General features: G+C 35.9%; 3 protein-coding genes across 8 annotated transcripts in view; 2 read left to right on the forward strand and 1 right to left on the reverse strand.

Moving 5' to 3' along the window:
* The window catches only part of LOC149924451 (BMP and activin membrane-bound inhibitor homolog), a 57821-nt gene extending 49849 nt beyond the window's left edge, over window positions 1-7972 (forward strand). For 2 of the 3 annotated variants that reach the window (XM_090162063.1, XM_090162064.1), the window contains exon 3: window positions 5144-7972. In XM_090162063.1, the coding sequence (XP_090018189.1) occupies window positions 5144-5553 (410 nt within the window). In that variant the 3' untranslated portion in view covers window positions 5554-7972. The remainder of the gene's footprint in view (window positions 1-5143) is intronic. The other variant, XR_016477123.1, reaches the window with a different exon arrangement.
* Window positions 7973-8830: 858 nt separating this feature from the next.
* LOC149924452 (polyamine-transporting ATPase 13A3-like) lies at window positions 8831-15699 on the forward strand. 3 transcript variants are annotated; one of them, XM_090162060.1, is made up of 27 exons: window positions 8831-8920; window positions 9102-9159; window positions 9232-9461; window positions 9519-9686; window positions 9749-9877; window positions 9944-10101; window positions 10162-10231; window positions 10305-10439; window positions 10504-10576; window positions 10639-10941; window positions 11001-11158; window positions 11221-11409; window positions 11468-11680; window positions 12144-12323; window positions 12385-12538; window positions 12596-12841; window positions 12911-13086; window positions 13140-13244; window positions 13307-13386; window positions 13448-13490; window positions 13551-13660; window positions 13729-13825; window positions 13920-13992; window positions 14058-14354; window positions 14420-14508; window positions 14577-14669; window positions 15214-15699. In XM_090162060.1, the coding sequence occupies exons 3-27, from the start codon at window positions 9372-9374 to the stop codon at window positions 15340-15342; spliced, it is 3558 nt and encodes a 1185-aa protein (XP_090018186.1). In that variant the 5' UTR covers window positions 8831-8920; window positions 9102-9159; window positions 9232-9371; the 3' UTR covers window positions 15343-15699. The 3 variants fall into 3 exon arrangements, with proteins under 3 accessions (XP_090018186.1, XP_090018188.1, XP_090018187.1); XM_090162061.1 differs by lacking the exons at window positions 8831-8920; window positions 10162-10231 and having other exon boundaries at window positions 8941-9159; window positions 10340-10439; XM_090162062.1 differs by lacking the exons at window positions 8831-8920; window positions 13729-13825; window positions 13920-13992; ... (1 more) ...; window positions 14577-14669; window positions 15214-15699 and having other exon boundaries at window positions 8940-9159; window positions 14058-14181.
* A 123-nt stretch (window positions 15700-15822) lies between these two features.
* The window catches only part of Nep1 (M13 family metallopeptidase neprilysin 1), a 54324-nt gene continuing 50462 nt past the window's right edge, over window positions 15823-19684 (reverse strand). For both annotated transcript variants that reach the window (XM_090160504.1, XM_090160505.1), the window contains 6 exons: window positions 18797-18864; window positions 18606-18736; window positions 18414-18479; window positions 18258-18353; window positions 17506-17582; window positions 15823-17442 (listed from right to left, as the gene is read on the reverse strand). In XM_090160504.1, the coding sequence (XP_090016630.1) occupies window positions 17343-17442; window positions 17506-17582; window positions 18258-18353; window positions 18414-18479; window positions 18606-18736; window positions 18797-18864 (538 nt within the window). In that variant the 3' untranslated portion in view covers window positions 15823-17342. The remainder of the gene's footprint in view (window positions 17443-17505; window positions 17583-18257; window positions 18354-18413; window positions 18480-18605; window positions 18737-18796; window positions 18865-19684) is intronic.

The following is a 19684-nucleotide window of genomic DNA, read 5'->3' on the forward strand; positions in this document are numbered from 1 at the left end:
AAATATTGAAAGAAATCACCGGAAATCACCTAAATATTGAAATAAATCACCGGAAATCACCTAATTATTGTAAGAAAGTCACCGGAAATCACCTAAATACTGAAAGAAATCATCGGAAATCACCTAAATATTGAAAGAAATCACCGGAAATCACCTAAATATTGAAATAAATCACCGGAAATCACCTAATTATTGAAAGAAAGTCACCGGAAATAACCTAAATATTGAAAGAAAGTCACCGGAAATCACCTAAATACTGAAAGAAATCATCGGAAATCACCTAAATACTGAAAGAAATCATCGGAAATCACCTAAATATTGAAAGAAAGTCACCGGAAATCACCTAAATATTGAAAGAAATCACCGGAAATCACCTAAATATTGAAATAAATCACCGGAAATCACCTAATTATTGAAAGAAAGTCACCGGAAATCACCTAAATATTGAAAGAAATCACCGGAAATCACCTAAATATTGAAAGAAATCACCGGAAATCACCTAAATATTGAAATAAATCACCGGAAATCACCTAATTATTGAAAGAAAGTCACCGGAAATCACCTAAATATTGAAATAAATCACCGGAAATCACCTAATTATTGAAAGAAAGTCACCGGAAATCACCTAAATATTGAAAGAAAGTCACCGGAAATCACCTAAATACCGAAATAAATCACTGGCGATCGTAGAAAAATTGTGAGATATCAGTAATTAGGTGTACAAAAGTTTAGAGAAGTTAACATTTTTCACCCAGTGTCTCAAGCTGGTATCACGAACTTGCTAGGATCAAACCCGGCTCCTATAGCGGCGAGGCGAAAGGGCTAATCACTCCGCCACCCGTTTTAACATATCATATTTTTGGGCCATTCTCGCGACATCTCGAATTAGAAGTTGCCAAAAGAAAATGTATTCTAATACAACCAAGAATATATCTATTTCTACTTGAAAGAATGACAATATTGCGACGATTAGAGGACCCCACATGGTCTAGTTATACCCTTTTCACGAACGGGGAAGTAAAAACGTCATCCGCGGTTCAGTCGTATCGGAAGACGTTAAAATACGCGAATAAGTAGATTAGTCCATAATTAAAAGGGATAAAATAGCTAAACCCTAAACAAATTTGAAGATATTTAAAAACTTACAAATAACTCGTACCAATAGGTCTTCGAGCAAACAAAAAGACGCGAATCTCGGATCAAATAGATAGTAATAAACTAAAAAAAGACGTTAGTATAGTGAGTTGCAGGCTAAGAAAGACAAAATATATAGTACAGTTGGCGCATGGATACCTCAGATCATTTCCGGCCAGTCGACCGCGCGTAATTTAAATTTGACCACTTTACGGTCAATTTCAAATTTCGTGAGTTTCATCGTTTTTTCGCGCCATCTAGGAACCGAAATTGGAATATATTTTTTAATTTCATGTTGTCACGAATTTAATTACTGAATACAGCTAAAGAAGGTTCGATAATTGAAGCTCCAAAATATTTTAAATAGCCCAAGAGGTTACTATAAAAAGCATGATAAAGGTTTATTGTTAACAAGTAAAGAGAAAAATATAATTTTAAACGTCTATAGCTCATTAAGACAACGTTACCCCCAAGAAAGCGTGGTAACTATTTTAAAAGAAACTGCTGATTTAACTGGTAAGACGTAGAAATAAATTTACAAAAATAAATAATTATACATACTATTTTAAATTTAAGAATGTTAGGAATGCCTTATCTTTTAAATTTGCTCGCCACCACAATTATGAAATTAAAAAATAAAGATTCCAATTTCGGCTAAAAGACGACAAAAAGAGCAAAATTCGAATTTGACCGTAAAATGGCCAAATTCAAATTTCGCGCGGTGGAATGACCGGAAACGATCTGAGGCATCCTTGCGCCGATTGTACTCTATATTTTGTCTTTCTTAGCCTGCAACTCACTAGTATAGGGAGCCGATGAGATTTTATTGACTCGTAAGAGTAGGAACATACTGTCAGGCTTTTAGAAAAAATCCCGAAAATTGTCTCAAAATATTCATATTAAATAAATACTTTATTGGTGTAGTTAAATACATCCCTTACATCCGATCATTTTTATTTTTTCCTTTATCATAATTAGAACTTAGCGTTAGATTTCGGTCAATTCATTTGAAGTGTCATCGTTAGTTAATTTAATGGAATGAATTAAGGGAGCTTCCAAGGTCTCGAAACCAATAAAACGTAAGTGAGGACCTCAAATTATTTAGCGTTGAATCTAGAGTGTCCTTCCGAAATAGAAACCATCAAACATTTACATAGAAATTTCATTTAGTGAGAAGAAAACATTTAATTTATGCCACCAGGATTTTCTCTTTTTTTAATAGTTGCATTCCGTAATACCTTATCATTATCCTTGATATTTTTTTGAACAAAATTCTCCAACGTCTCGAGGGCATAATCCCTAAACCAGTAGCTTTTGATTATACCACTCTTAAATCGGCTCCATTTTCCTCGATGGTAGAAAGTGGCGTAGACCGTACCCGTCTCTACGCCACAAAATAAAACTGTCGGCTTACGTTGTCCGTGACTTTTGAAAATTGTTATTTAATGACCTATAGGCTTAGTGGGGCATTTTGCTCCCCGATATCCCGCTAACGACGGAATTAATGTAGAATATATTGGCTCTCTTTTATTTTTATCTCACCGAAATGTCTAAGAGGCCGTCTGCCCAGATAAATACGTGACTGAAATTAGCTACGAAATTTTAGACGTATTTATCGGAGGTAAATTCTGGTATTCGTAATCTGGGCTACTCGACGATTTTCCCCTCGTAATAATCGTGGGAAAGCGGATTCGTTGCGCATTCTTCACGCTTTTAACCTTTATCTATTCGTGGTTTCTTTTTCATTACATCTGTTATCTTGCGGTAAGGGGGGGGGGGGCGTTTTTCGACTATTTTTAAATAGGGTGAAAGTTTGGGACGTGATATTTCACATTCCAAATTTTCTAATTATTCAATTTCAACTCCTGATAGCTAGTTTCGTGGGAAATGCTTACGTAGAAATTGTTAATGTTTAGTGAATGCATCCGTATCGTAAACGAGGTGGCCACGTACATATTGGTTTTCTCCGGATGGTGTATACCGGGTGTTTAAAAAGGTTTTAAGGGTTTGTAAACCGATCAAACTAGATAATAAGTTGATTGATTTTCCTACACAATTATTTTTGTCACCAATAAAATTTTAGAGTAAGTCGATCCTATCTTTTCACGTCGCAACCGCAAACGTGGCGCCATCCGTAGACTTATTGGTGGACTATTAAATAGCACTCAGGACACTAGAAGCTGTCGTCTGCTACATAGTGGCTTAATAGATGGCGGTAGTGTAATTATATAGAAAATTAGAAATATACAGGGTGTTTCAAAAAGGTTATGCACAAATTTGAAGGGGTTGTAGGGGGTGAGTTGAGAAATATGCCTGTTTTTTCCCATTTTCCTACGATGAGTTAAAAGAGCGCCAGAGAGCTTCAAACTGTGGCCTACTAGCCCCTGGAAGTAGGCTGCAACAAGCACCAAACCAACATGGACTAATTAATGTATACATTAATTAGTCCATGGTAGTAAGCCACACTTTGAAGCTCTCTGGCGCTCTTTTAACTCATCGTAGGAAAATGGGGGAAAAACAGGCATACTTCTCAACTCACCCCCTACAACCCCTTCAAATTTGTGCATAACCTTTTCGAAACACCCTGTATATTTCTAATTTTCTATATAATTACACTACCGCCATCTATTTAGCCACTATTTAGCAGACGACAGCTTCTAGTGTCCTGAGTGCTATTTAATAGTTCACCAATAAGTCGACGGATGGCGCCACGTTTGCGGTTGCGACGTGAAAAGATAGGATCGACTTATTCTAAAACTTTATTGGTGACAAAAATAATTGTGTAGGAAAATCAATCAACTTATTATCTAGTTTGATCGGTTTAGTAATGAATCCTAACAGCAAAATATTTGTTTGTAACTTAAACAATTCAGTCAAATCTCTTAGATCCGGTGTAGATAGTTGAATGAAAACGGGTCTTAATCACGGTAATGGCGGGGATAAAATTGATATTTTAATTTATGTTTGGAATGGATGGAAAAGGTGATCATCAGTTTTGGAATGGTCGGGGATAGATTTTACCTCTGGTCCCAATATTTTGAATCGGGAATGGGAATTTCGACAATTAATTTTCCCTAGGTCCGAATACTGGTCCCAATTAATTTCAATCGGGAATGTATTTTCCCTCTGGTCCCAATACTTTGTTTCGGGAATGGATTTTACTTCTGGTCCAACTACTTTGATTCGGGAATGGGATAGAAATAAATATTTGCTCAACGGGAATGATCGGGAATGTTAACATATCTCCTTTAAATTCTGCTGTCTATTCATTCCCTTTTCCCAACGGTAGCCGCTTTGACAAGTTGATCAAGACTACTACTATGAGGTTGAATATTCCTTCCCCCTCTCTTATACGCCCCCCGCGCGTTCGGTATTACCTACACCCTCGGCGGGGAGTCCAGGCTTGGGCCATTTGCCGGCGGATATGGGGAAAACTCCAATGGACGCGCCCAGCAAAATACCGTAAAAAGAATGCCTTTTAGAGTTACTGATTTTTGTCATGGTGTAGTAATAATAATGCCTTTTAATCCCCCCCCCCCCGCTTTAGGATCGGTTTAAAAATAACATTTATGAAATAAAGGTAGGATTGCTTAATAGAGCAAATATTAAAATATGGCTCTTAAATTTCTTTGTAAATACTGTTATTTATCTTCTATTTTTCTGCTTATTATCAATTTACACGCATCTACGATATTTCCAAATGCAAGAAAAATACTACATCTGGTCCGTTTTGGGATGGCGATTTCTTGTGATTATCGCCAGGGGGCTTAAACAGCTTTGCTAAGAAACCCTATGCCCCCCCCCCCCCCCCCGCGAAACTCTTTTCGGGATTTTAGTCGGTATCTAGCATATTATTTGATAGAAATTTAAGGGCCCCCTGAACCCCTGTGGTCCTCCTGCATTGCGGGAGCCACAGTACGCCACTGATATCTATAGTTTTTCTTGTTTCTGATAACGGCATTGTATTTTTCCAAATGAATAATGTTTGTGGTGTTCTTGTTCCATCTAGGCATAATGTACGACGGCGGAAGCGTGTCAGCGGCGTCAGGCGACGGCCATCAGGATCTCTGGTTCAAAGCCGCCGTGATCGCCGTCCCGATCGCCGGCAGTTTCGTGTTGGTGCTCTTAATTCTGCTGGCGGCGCACATGCTCAAACAGGACTCGAGGCGACAGCGCCGCCTGTCGGAGATGCGACGCCAGCGCCAGTACAAGGCCCGCCTCCTATTGGCCGAAGCGTACGCCGAAAAGGGACCTTACTCCGGACATTACGGCGGCGACTACTTGGTCAACGGCGGCAAACTGGCTGACTCCAATTGCCAAGACTTTGTTTACGAACGGCCCGTCAGCGTGTCCTTGTGCGGTAGCTTCCTGCCACTCAGCAGGTGGGACAGTAACTACAAATCTCCCGCTTTCGTATGAAAAGTAGTAGTCAGTTGAACGATGTTTATAACTTGTGATTTTTTATTTCTACCGAGTACTGACGGAAGTAGTTACGCCGCGCCCTGTTTTATAAAGATTTTCACTTTCCGATTTTGCGCTTTGAGTAAGAAAATAAAGTAAAATAAAATGAATACGCCGAAAAAACGAATTAAGACTTCAATGTCTTCCAGATTTCAATGCGAAATGTTTGCGTAAAATATACCGTGCCTTTTTACACACATGGAGATCTATACTTTTGCCGGGTTTGTCATTTGCTTCTGAGCCTACGAATAATAAAATGTCCGCTTTAATCTCAACCAAACCAGCATTTCCCCCTCGGTTATAGAGCGACTGTGTTCGGGGGAACGAAGAACTTTAGCCTCGTGACTCCCGGAAGAAAAACCACGAATCAACTAATGGACCCGAATCATGAAGCAAAACCTCCATTTCTTCAAATATCACCGCCCGCCAGCGCTCCTACCGAGAGAATAGCGAAACATTTCCACTCAAATACGAAGCACGTGGGTAACATCGTTAAATGATATTAGGCCTAGCGTCGTTCACTTATTATATAGAGCGCTTTCGTTGAAAACGTGTGACGTCACAGCTGTAGCGCTCACCGTAGCCGCCATGACAGTATCCGGTTTTTCTCAATGGAAACGTCATGAGTTTCAAATTGAACGCACTCCATTGCGATATGCACGTGTGTACTATTTGGGTGGAAATGTTTCTAATATCGGACGCAGTGGCGCTACAAGCGGTGTTACTACTAAAAGAACCAAACCTAGATTTAGATCCAGTAGTTTGTACGTCCAAGCTCTCTGTTCCTCCAAATACCTTCCTGATTATAGTTGTCAGAATGTCGTCAATTGTAGGAATTTATTAGAGTTTTTAATTATTATACTTGATAGTATACTTCTAATAACTGTATATTTATGAAGATTGAAAAAAATATAGCTTATACAATATTTGTGCTTGGCAATCATTAAAAGAAATGTGCCAAAATTTTGTAAATATTAAGTACAATTATTACATAATTATAAATAAATTAAATTTATATGAATTAAGTGAAGAAAGCAATGCGGGGGAAAACCCGAGTTTATAAATGTGCGCGCGATATACATTATTCGGTAGTTTTAATAGAAATTAGTTTTCCTATATACTATTAAAAATAAACAAATCTTTCTATCGTAGTTAAAGCGTTAGCTTCATTGTAAATAGTAGATTATAAAGAATTAAAATTTCTCGAAGGCGAGACGCCCATTGGAACTTTCTAAAGTGACGATTATTCGAGTCTTAACTTAGTTTAAAACTAAATTTCACGTTTATGGAGTTACGATGAGCGCCTAACCTCACAACGTTTGTTACTAAATATTTTGTGGAAATTGTACCGTTACAACCCCCCTTCTTGATAGACTTTTTGGAAAACGTAGTGTTGGATAAAGCATTTTGGTCAAGAACGTATTTAGTTTACTGAGAAAGTACGAGTTTACCCGTATTAAGAAGCGAGAAGTACTAGCTATTTCAATCAACTTCTCTGAAACGAATTATTCACGAGCGATACTAGTTGGCGTAATACGATTAAAAAAATAGAGGGTTTTCCGTTTTGAGGGAGGGGTTTAGGTTGTAGATCCTAACTACCACGCCTGGAAAGAGAGACTCTTACGGCCTCAGTAACCTAAATATGTTCTTGGTATTTCGAAGCCAAAACGTAATGAAAACAAAATCTCCAGTTTTTTAAAATAGATTTTTCTCGATAGAAAATATTTTTGTAGTGATGTTAGTTTATCGGGCTTTCCAACTAATATATCTAGTATGCCGCGTCATGCTGTGCCAAATATTTGAGTGGCGATTCTTTGTACTATCGAACAAAATAACTTGTACGCTTCTATCATACCAAAAATGTATTTATTTATACTTGGGAAAAATGACTATATTGAGCCGGAAGGGTGACTAAAAATCGTCATTATCTTTAAGTATAAATAATACATTCTTTATCATACCTAAAGGGAAAAACATTTGAATATATCTCTATATAAGTTCTTGATAACTAGCGAGTCAAAAGCCCAATCCACGTCAAGTACGTCAGTCAATGTCTAATTCCGTTTTTCTATTTTTTCATTTATATCTGAGCTCTTACTTGGCTGTATTTTGTTTCGTAAACAAACAAAAAAATGATTGTGAAATTTTTTATATTTATTCGTTGTAATAGGCGCACTTTTGGAGTGATAGTCGTTTGCGTTTGTTTTTGGTCAATCTGGTAATTAAATATTAGCTTCTCGTTGAATGGTGCTACTATAGCCAGATGGTTATTCCTTTTTTGTAAATATCAACATTTCCATCCACCTTATATAAATTGTACAATCTGCAGGATGTAAAAATATTTTAATACGAACACTTATTTATTACCGAAGAAATAAATTGTTACGCTTAAATGATCGATTGTTTATTTTTTACACCAAATTTCAGTGTTGTCTTATTAATATAAAAGGGGTTAAGTAGCATACACCGTTGAGATAGACAATTAGCACAAATTATAGCAAAACTGGTTTTCAATTTTATAGCGCAATCCAGGTTTAGTTGAGCACAGGGCCCCCTAGTGTCTAAATATGCGAAATATACTACTTCCAAGGGCGATAATACACTACCCAGTACTGTTGCCAGTCCAAGTTGGAGCTAAGCGAAATGGTCAGTGTCAAAAAAAGGTTCCGTTGGGAAATTAGCATTAAAACATTAGGGAGTGTCATACTTATTATTATTATATTACTTTAAATCAACTTTTTAAAATCTTTAAATTAAATAGCCTATCATACAATGTCCTTTTTTAGCGGGATTCAGGCATATTATGGTCCAAATAGAAAGTCTATGATCTATACAATGATCTAATCGGTTTCAACCGACTTAGCCCAAATATACAAATGTAATGAAGTTTCTGTTAACCATCATTTATATTAACCAGCACATTGGACTAAAATAATACTTAGCCGTACTTGTAATTGTGTGACTCCCCTTAGATTCTTGGCAAAAGGCTCATGGCCCAGACCGTTCTTAGGGACCTAAATACGTTCTTAGTTAGACGAAAATATTTGTAGCGAAAAATATATTTGCTTACGATTTTGGTGGTTGCAATATTAGATAGAGCATAATTTTATATTACTTAATTTTGAAGAAAAATTTGCTTTTAATTTCTAATCAGGAACAAATTTCTGATGTAGATCTAGTAGGATTTAGTTTCAAATGATTGCTGCGGCAGATGGCGAAAGTGCCCCACCAGTAGTATTAACATTGCAAAATCTGTAGAAACGTACCTTCATTTTTATGACAGACGATTCATTTGACGTCGCAGTACGTCGTTTAATAACCTTGAGTAAAGTAGGATATTTTAAAATTAACTCATGATTTATACTAACTAATATTTAAATGATTATAAGAGATTGTCTAAATTGTTATCTGAGTTTCTAATCTGCTCAAATGAAAGGCCTCGGTTGTTGAGTTCATATCTTATATGTAAGCCTTGGTAGTTACTTTGTTTTTAATAAATCAAATAGTAGTAGGACAGGACTGATCCAGTTGTGGGTGTAGGTGGAGCTTTAAATATAAAACTATGTAGGTCCAACTAATATTACTTTAGGGAGAATGAGGAACTAATATCTTAATTTCATTATATTCAATTTGCAGAGAAAGGAGCTATTAACAGATACCATTACCCAACTCAATTTTAGTTAGGTTTTACTCTCTACAGTTATAAAGTTAATGTACACAGTTAGATTATTCAATCATTCCCGCAAACCTACTTCAATGCTGAGCTGACATTTACTATGGCTGAAAGATCTCGCAGTATCGGCCATTCTCAGGAAAACTATAGATTACATTCCCAAGTTGTTGATGATGGAACTGATGAGCAACTTGTCAGTATTTTTTTTATGTAACTTAAGTTATTTTCTCATAATATTAATTATTATTAGGAGATTTATGGATACACTTATGACCCGATTAAAACCACTTTGTACTACTTAACGGCGATCTTGACTCTTGGAACTAGTCTTTTGCTTTCTCATTGGAAGCCTATTTTTAAATTACGTTTTACTTGTAGTCCATCGCCTCTTTCATCATCAACCATTGTTTTAATTAAGGTAATGTTTTTAAATTTTTTTTTAGTTTGCCATTCTTTTAATGGTTAAACAATCTTTATTAGGACTATCATGGCTTGTCATACGTGTCCAAAATTCACTCTCAACAGATAGCGAAAGCGTGTACTATTGAGCAGCTATCGTATAATCAAAGTTCCGATGAAGATGTTTCGGATCGGAACAATTTAATGCCTGTAATTATTAAACATAGTGATCTTCTCAACAAAAGACTTAAAATTTTTGTCTCTTATCTTTTTAAGGCGTTTCACTTGACCTTTTTTATACATAAATTCATGAAGTATTTTTGGGATGGAGATTCTTGCAGCTTTAAGAAGCTAAGGGGGCTAGATGTTGGAATTTCAAGCTCGGATTTTGTGGATAAATATCACGGACTAACTGAGGATGAAACACAAGAGAAGTAAATGTGTAGTACTCTTTAAGCTGAAGAAAAAAAGTTAACTTCTCTCTAAATATTCAGATTAAAACTCTTTGGACCAAATTTAATTCAAATTGAAGTCAAATCTTACTTGGTTCTTCTCATTGATGAAGTATAGATTGATGCAAATCTTTTATTTGCTGTGTCATAAATTTAAAGGAAATTAAAGGTTATTTTTCTTTTAGGTTTTAAATCCATTTTACATTTTTCAACTAGCCAGTATAGTTTTATGGTCGTGCGATGACTACTACTACTATGCATCGTGCATTCTTTTGATCTCATTTATATCAATTGGCTTCTCTTTGTTCGAGACTAAAAGGGTAAACTAGTAGGGTAGGCTAGCTATAATATTTTTAGCTAATCTGTTAATTTTCTTTTTAACAGCAAATGATGACCTTAAGAAATATGGTTTCTGAATCAAATTCTCTGCAAGTTACGGTTCAAAGAATAGGCAAATGTAAATTGAAATATCTCCTAGCTTTTCTGGCAAATGTTGAAATTATGATTTTACAATCACAGTAGACGAAACGGAACAAATTCCAGCTGCTGATCTTGTTCCTGGAGATGTATTAATCATTCCTCCCAATGGTTGCTTGATGTCTTGCGATGCGGTGGTCACGGCCGGAAACTGTATCGTTAACGAAGCTATGTTGACTGGGGAAAGTGTACCTGAGACTAAAACACCAATTGTTAAGCACACTTCGGACAATGAAACTTACGACCCGGTCAATCATAAAAAGCATACTTTATTCTGTGGCACGGAAGTCATTCAAACCAGATTTTATGGAAATAGCAAAGTCACCGCTGTTGTGGTTAGGACGGGTAAATTTGAGGTCATTTGAGTGAATTTGCTCGTAGATTTCATAAGTTGAATTTTTTAGGTTTTTCAACCAGTAAAGGGGAGTTGGTTCGGTCAATTTTATTCCCAAAACCAATGGGGTTTCAATTTTATAAGGACTCCATTCGTTTTGTGCTCCTGCTTTTTGCATTTGCGGCTGTTGGGATGGCCTATTCTTTGTATCTTTATATCAGCAGACATGTACGACTATGATGTTATGCCAAGCAAATTAAAAAAAATAACTTATTTTAATCAACTTGTAGGCTTCTGTGACACAGACCATATTGAAAGCGTTGGATATAATTACTATCGTTGTTCCTCCAGCTTTACCCGCTGCATTAACAGTAGGCACAGTGTACGCCCAAGGAAGACTAAAAAAGAAGGGAATTTTCTGTATCAGCCCTCCTCGAATTAACGTATCGGGAAAGATAAAATTAATGTGTTTTGATAAGGTAATTTCGTAAAAACATTAATTGATTTCCTTAAATTTATAACTTCTTTATTTCTCAGACTGGAACATTGACTGAAGAAGGTTTAGATTTTTGGGGTTTATTAGGAATCTCTAAAAATAATACCTTTAAGCAGGTACTGAAAAACGCAACTGAATTATCAGAGAAAAGTCCATTTCTCGCAGCTCTGGCTACTTGTCACTCTCTTACCATGATCGACGGTAAATTAGCTGGAGATCCGTTAGATCTGAAGATGTTTGAAGCAACTAATTGGGTAATCCTTTTCTAGATGGCATAGTATTAATTAGGGGTGTGCGAGTCCTGTTTTTGGGGTTTGAGTCGAGTCCCGAGTCTTGGAAAATTGAACTTGCGAGTTTTTGAGTCCAATGGGCGATACTCATTTAAGTCTTTTAGTCCATAAGAAATAGATTTTAACTCTTTCGAGGCCAATTAGTCCAAATTTTCTGATCGAATCCTATTCGAGCCTTAAATTTTATCCTAACCATTTCAAATCAGAAAAATATTTTTATTAATTATTCAATTATTTAATTTGAAATTTCCAATTGGTATTAAAAATCACAAACATTCTCGAAAACTAAATTGTATTATCACTTTTATCACGGATTTATCGCTTTTGTGATAAATATTGTCTGCGGAATATTTCGAAGCAAAGCAAAAAATATTATCTTGTAAATAATAGATTCGCTGGGAAATAATAATTAAAGTAAATTTTGCAGATACTGGAGGAACCTGGAGAGGATAATCAACGTTTTGATATGCTAATGCCAACTGTCGTAAGACCTCCGAGATCAGACAATTCTCAAACTTCCTTAGTTGCGGCGGAACTAGAGGATAGTCGCGCGAGATCCCAATCAAATGATTTAAATTTAAGTAATCTCAATGATCAATCTGAAGTTGTAAGTTTATGCAATTTTTCTGCCTTAGTTTGGTTATTATAATAATGGTTTCCGGTAATAGTTGAAGTATGAGATCGGAATTATTAGGCAGTTTCCATTTTCATCTAGTCTACAAAGAATGAGTGTCGTTTGCCGAACTTTGGGCTCAAAGAACATGGATTTATACGCTAAGGGAGCCCCTGAGAAAATCCAAACGTTATGTTTATCCCATACAAGTATGAGTTTATCACACATTTATCATTTCTTATGTTGATATTTGCATATTTGTTTAGTTCCTGATGATTTCACCGATGTCCTCCGGAATTATACCCTTCAAGGTTTCCGCGTGCTAGCTGTTGCTTATAAACCCTTGAGCTCCAAACTGAGTTGGCGTCATGTTCAGAGAGTAAAAAGGGATGAAGTGGAGTGTGATTTGACTTTTTTGGGATTAGTCATTATGCAAAATTCGTTGAAACCAGAAACTACTCCAGTGATTTGCACTCTAGATAGAGCTGCAATACGTCTAGTCATGGTTACTGGTAATTAGCGATAATTTTTTTTTATTTTAAGGTAATATCAGCAATTTTAAAAAGTTTTTTTTATTTAAGGTGATAATTTATTAACCGCCTTAAGCGTTGCGCGTGAATGTGGTATGATATCCAACAGCAGAGTAATTGTGGTCAGTACTTATGAAAATGAAAATGGAGTGACAAAGATTAAATGGGATGTTACGGGAAAAGAAGATTCTAATGGATTTAAGAAAGCTATTCTTTCGGATAATGTGGTAAGTACTTTATTTTTCAGTCATTGCGCAAATTTTATAATGTCATTATTTAGGGCTACCAAACTATTGATATTGACATGAAACAAAACTTTAACTTTGTTATTGATGGCAAGTCCTACAACACCCTCCGTTATCATTATCCGGAAGAGTTTACCAAAGTATGCCATTATAATTTCTATAGTATTGGTTTTATTTAAATTTGTTTTGAATCTTTTTCCAGGTTATAGTTAAGGGAACGATATTTGCCCGTATGTCACCCGATCAGAAAACTCATCTAGTTGAATCTTTGCAGAGCTTAGGGTCAGATTCATTTGAAAATAATAAGTAGTCATCTGGAGTAATAAATCTTTTAATATCGCAGATACATAGTTGGGATGTGCGGTGATGGAGCGAATGATTGCGGGGTACGTTATTTTAAGTATTATTAAAACTGTTGATAATATATTAAATATTAACAACGATAGGCATTAAAAGCAGCTGATATAGGAATATCTTTATCGGAAGCTGAAGCATCCGTGGCAGCACCTTTCACGTCTAACATAGCGAATATCGAGTGTGTTCCCGTTGTTATCAAGTAAGATTTGGGATTGCACCACAATTTAACGCCTCATTATTTTATCCTTAAACACACCTTGATTCCAGGGAAGGTCGTTGTGCCATGGCAACTTCTTTTTCTTTGTTTAAGTTTATTGCACTTTACAGTTTGATACAGTTCGTTTCCGTTTTAGTTTTGTACAGAGTATGTTTATTTCTTTTGATTTCATAACAATTAATTTGGTTTTTAACATTTTATAAAAGAGCATGTTGTTTTTTTTTGCCACGCATGATTTCAGAAAGGATCCAATTTAGGAGATCCTATGTTTCTGTATATTGATTTAGCCCTTATTACTTCATTAGCGATCGTTAGTAAGTTTAACCCTTTCCTGATGAGAGTTAACTCAAAATAAACTGATTGTAAATTTCTTTCGCAGTGGGTAACACGAAGGCCTATCCACATCTCATAAGAAAAAGACCACTGAGCAACTTATTAAGCATAAACAATATTGCGTCTATGTTTCTTCAGTTCATACTCATTATCGGGTTTCAAATAGGAGCTATTGCGTATCTGGAATCCCAGAAATGGTACAAGCCTCGTCTTGTGATTGATGAGTTGGTTATTAAATGCTGGGAATCTACGACTGTCTTCCTAATATCTTCGTTTCAATACCTAATCGTGGCTGTTATCTTCTCTAAGGGTCCGCCTTACCGAATGCCATTTTATACTAATGGTTAGTTGGTTTTGCCCATTCTTTTTTTGGTAATATTTTATTAATTTGTTTTTTAAATACTCTAGTATTTTATTTATTAACATTAATTGTGCTCACGAGCTTCACGACATTGCTAGTCTTCAGTCCTTGGATAAAATTAAGTTCAGCTTTTGAGGTAAAATTTTTCATTATTGTTTAAAATTATTTTTTTGCTTTTCTCTAATATTTTTTCTTCTCACGAAGTTAATGGCTTGGAAGTCGAAAAATATGTTTACGTTTCAATACACCCTGTTTTTAATGGCTGGGTTGAATTTAATGTTGGCCATATTAGCAGAAGTGAGTATCTTTTTTTAATATGTAAATTATTAGGGGTGTGCGAGTACTGTTTTTTGATTTTCGAGTCTAGTCTGGATTCCCTGAAAATTGGGCTGATTAAAGTCTAGTTAGCAAAATTAACTCCCTCAAGTCCTGAATTATCCCTAAGCTGTTTAAATCAGGAAAAAGTTTAATAAAAATTAGGCATGATTTTTGTGTTTCGAGCCTAGCTTAGAGTATGAAAAGTTTCAGTTTTAGAGTATGGAGCCTAGCTTTTAGGCTCAACTTAAAAAGTGTTTTCTAGCTCAGTACTCGAACGAAATTGAGTACTCTCACAGGGCTAAGAAAAATAAAAATTATTTTAAACAATTAATTTCTATGCCAACTTTAAAAATGACAAGTTGAGCTCCTTCAAGGAAACCTTCCATCCCTAAACTCAGTCCGGTCAAAGTAATTTCTAGGCCCAGGGTACTCGTTTTAGTCCTAAAATAACAGATTCGATTCAGACTTCCTACTCTCACACCTCTAGAAATTGTCAAGTACACATTTTTTATTTCCATTTTAGTTCTTTCTGGCCGAAACTCGATGGTTGAAGAATATTTCACATTTCGTGACTCGCAAAAAGAGTCCAAAGAACAAGTATAAAGTTGTGGAGAGAGATGTTGTAGATAATTTCAATATTCAAGCGAGCTAATTTTTTTTTTCCGTTATTTGAAAGTTACATTTTTATTATGAAATATGTAACTATACTTATCATTTCAAATAGCTTACTTTTAAATTCTCATTAGTAAAGTACTTCCGTAAGTGATATGTATTACTGGTTAAACCTGTATATTATGTTAAATTAAATGAAACCATAGATTGGTTTCGCTAGTGAAAGTAACTCAACGTCTACGTTGTGGCCTATTTCATGGTATAATTTTATTTTTTATTTGAAAGATTTTCTTCACAATCTTTTTAATTTGACCAAAAAAAGTTTATTTACATGATAATACTGTGATACATCTTGGATATTTTGTTCAAGTATGTTGAATAAATAATTTCTCTTATAGATATGTATATTTCTGTTCCAAAATAACGAACATTCAACATTAATGTTTTTGAGATTTGTAAAAATTGCCAAAACCATATTTAAAATTTTAAATAAGCCCCCATAGCATATTTTTTTCCTCTTTTTGATGTACATGCTTAAGCTTATATTGGTACCCTGTTTTTTTAATAATTTTTAGGAATTTTACATTTAATTTGCATATTAAAATTAGGGGAGGGTAGGGGGCCAAGTTACTACATTACACTTATGATAATTTACAACTACCGGTAAATTGCGCGATATAAAATAATTTTTTATGTACAATTTAATTTTATATGTTCAATTCTAACCCCAATAATATTAATTTTTACTTTGTAATCCAAATGATAAATTAATTGAAAAAAATTAAGCCCTATTGGCTGAATAGGGGACTGTATGATGAGTCTTGAGTCTGATAGATGAGATAACTTCCCCACTTGGAACTTCTGAGAGTTCATTTAAAGCAAGTGCCGGCTCGACGTGAAGTAGCTCTATTTTCAACAGATGCCGCTAGCATCGAAATCCAAACAAGATGCATAAGCTACATTTCGACCCAAAAGGCGGGACTTAAAAATTCCCCTCGCGTTGATTGGCTCGTTTGTAAATTTGTCAATAACTTAAATTATAGTAATTTTTTACAATATATTTTAAATGGGATATATAATTTAGGTTAAAGTCCACTAAGTAGAGTATAAGTTATCTAATTATAAATAGTTGTTTGACGACGTTATCGTTTCGCTATTTTGAATTTAGGCTTCTTTTGCCAATAGATGGCACCACGCTCTCCAGTAAAATCGTTTTTAGAAGAATCGTCTATATTAATGGCATCTCTAATAACAAGGGCCTTATCATTAATTGATTATACAGGTGGCAATGATAGAGCCGACAGTTGCTTTAAATTGTGGGAAATATAAAATTTGTTATTAACCACAAAATCAAGTTACTTATATATATATATACTACAAAAACATTTACCGCAGTTCTCAACGTTTAAAAGAAAAAATAACTGAAATTATATTGAATCGTTTTGATGGTTTATCAGAGACCAAGGCTAAATGTTAGAAAAGTGACAGTTACAGACTACAATATTAAACCTTTGATTTCTCCCGCATACCTACCCTAGCCGCCTGTATGGGTATGAAATTATGCGCCCACATTATTTATCAAAACTTACCATACCTTTACAAATTGTAGTTATATAGGGTTAGTTTATTGATTAAGAAGCTAGTACCATAAATTTAAGATAATAGTTTTGATTAGCCATAAAATCTTCAATTTGAGTTCAATGGTATTCCTTAAAACATGCGATATGTTCGTATAGTCTCGCAAGACGGCAGATACAATCGTTTCAGTCTTAAAATTTGTGACAGGTGGTATACAACAATGATTATTTTCCTTAAATGTATTTTAAAACATGTATTTTGCTAAATCAATTTTATTCAGTTTTTCCTCACTTGATATTTGAAGTTTGGAAGTTCTTTCTTTTGTCTTTTAAAAAGTACTGGCTCTTGTACTTTATTTTGAAAGTGGGCACTGTTTAAGTAATGCGCGATAGTCTCATCACTTTGTATTTTAGCATAAAATTACAACGTCACTAACGCGTTTAAAAATAACTTCATGGTGCTTCACCACACTGAACATTTCTTTGTAGGATTCATTCTACTCCCTGGGCGACAGCCAAAGGCTTTACTAAAGTCGTGCGAATTAGATAGTGGTCCTAAGACTCTAAAATATTAAATAAACTGATAAGAAAAAGTATTTGATTATTTTATCTCCAATTCAATATACCGAATTGGGCCAGGACTATGTACGGACGACCTGATTTTGGTCAATGAATCCTCTGGTCTCATAGAACCGCACCATATCTTAGAAATTAAGTTTATTAATTAGTATTTTTGACTTTTCTCAGAAGTTTTATTTAACTTTTGCCCCAAAGTAGTACCACTGTGACATGACAAAGAAATTTACCACAAAATGGCTGCCATGACTTTTAAGTGGTACTACATAAATAGCTTTTATGTATCACCAGAAGTAAATGAACGAAGGTTATGGGAATAGTGCTCTGAATCGGAGAGCATTTTCATTATGAAAATGATGAGAAAATCGAGTCAAATAAAAGCTAATTTCCATCCCAGTCTTTTGACCAGGATTTTCCACTATAAACCATACTATCAACTATCGGCGTTCAGCGCCACGCTCGTTTTTATATTCGCTTCAATGCAAAAACTATTCTAAAAATAATATTCCGCTAGGGGCGCTCAACGCTGCGAGATATTTTTGTTCGTAGGTTAACTTAAAAACTTCAACGAAAGGGCTGGCCGCTATTGCACGAGTATCAAAGTTGGCCGTGGTATAGCTATTTCTATGTATAAAAAACGGTTTCTTAAAAACAAAAACTTTTATCGGCCTAGGAGCGAGCAAAATTTAAAATCGAGGTCAAAATGTAACTTCATAAGTAAAACGCCTCCAACATGGGGAGTATAGCAGTCTGATAACTTTGGTTCATTTACTTTTGGTATCACAAACTTTCAATTTCTTACTTGGGCATAATTGAGAAAGAAAAGCTGATCGTGTGTTAGATTCAGGCCAGGCAAAAGAGGCTCTTCTCCATTTTTCGAAACCCATTTTTTGTACGCCTATGATTTCGAAATATTTAACAATATTCGCTTTATGCGCAACAATTTTTTTTAAATTACTCTATAGGATTGCTTCAGCCCTCCGTTGTCGGCTATATTTTCGCCTTGGGTCATCTTCCCATTTACCTAATTTGAAAAAAAAACTCAAAATTAAGCCTAAGGTTATATTTACAGGGTATGAACGAACTATTACAAATTTCATTTCTCCCATCGCAATGGAGGGAAATCGGTGTTAGACAAAAATTAGCTTACGTTCATTCCGATATCCTCGACTTCGTAGCTAGAATACTGGTCAATAATGCATTGCGCTCTATCCCTGAAACGACTAATTGTGGCGTTGTTCCACCACTGTTTCATATTACCATCTTTATCAAACTGACGACCTTTGGAGCAAAAATATGAGGTTTTAAAGATTTCTTGAAATTTAAAAAGGATTTTTTTACCTTTGTCATCAAAGCCATGCGTAATTTCATGACCGATTACCACTCCTATACCCCCATAATTTAGGGATCTATAATTATTATAAAAAAATAAATATAACTTTTAAAGGGCAACAAAAGTTTTGTGGTAAAAACTAAATGGCAGAATCTGCTCAAACCACCGTGAAAGCGGATAATGTGGCATCTAGGAACAACAAACACCAGGAGAACGCAGTTAGCCTTTAAACACGCCAAGGCAGTGATGTGTACAAATTTCATTGGACGAACCTTTACAGTGAACGTTTTACGGGCGGGGGGGGGGGGACAATTTCCGAATTTTCCCCTTCCGACGGCAGTGTGTCAGAATTTATAGCCCAGTGTACCTAGCAACAGGGGCCATTCCACCAGAGGCCTACCTATCATCATAATGCCCTACGCCAGCGTTCCCAAGCCCGGACAGGTGACAAATCCAGCATACCCTACTTCTGATGGACGCACCTTTGACGCGAGCCACTCAACCCAGCAGAAGGTGCAGCAACGGGTGGACCAATTCCCACTTCGCACACAGCAGTGGGATTAAGAGTGGATGATGTAGCAACTCCAGCTGACACCTACGTCGCCGTCGGTAATGAGTCATACCCTTTGGAGAGAGCTCCTAAAGGGGAACGACGAATACACAGCGGTCCACATAACCCGGCACAGCTGGCACCGGGAAACATGACCGCCGTGCCCTCATACGGAGGCCCGCCGCCCCACAGCAGGCTACCCAATCCGCCGAGGCGGCCAGTTTGCACGGACCCTCTCCGTTAGCCTGAGCCGAAACTCAGTTTCCAGCCCCTACCTGAGGAGGTGGAGATAGGACCATTTGACCAGAGCTAACTCTTCCAATGCGCCACCGCCCTTATGGGTTAC

This window comes from Leiobunum rupestre, chromosome 10 (assembly GCF_980474605.1).
Source record: "Leiobunum rupestre chromosome 10, qqLeiRupe1.1.hap1, whole genome shotgun sequence".
In the NCBI taxonomy this organism is placed as follows: domain Eukaryota; kingdom Metazoa; phylum Arthropoda; class Arachnida; order Opiliones; family Sclerosomatidae; genus Leiobunum; species Leiobunum rupestre.

Bases quoted from the DNA above. Each gene is read 5' to 3' on its own strand.
- LOC149924452 (XM_090162060.1), top strand. From the start codon at position 9,372: ATGGCTGAAAGATCTCGCAGTATCGGCCATTCTCAGGAAAACTATAGA. The intron at 9,878-9,943 runs GTAATTATTAAA...TATCTTTTTAAG, and splicing joins ATCGGAACAATTTAATGCCT to GCGTTTCACTTGACCTTTTT. The intron at 11,410-11,467 runs GTAATTTCGTAA...TTTATTTCTCAG, and splicing joins AATTAATGTGTTTTGATAAG to ACTGGAACATTGACTGAAGA.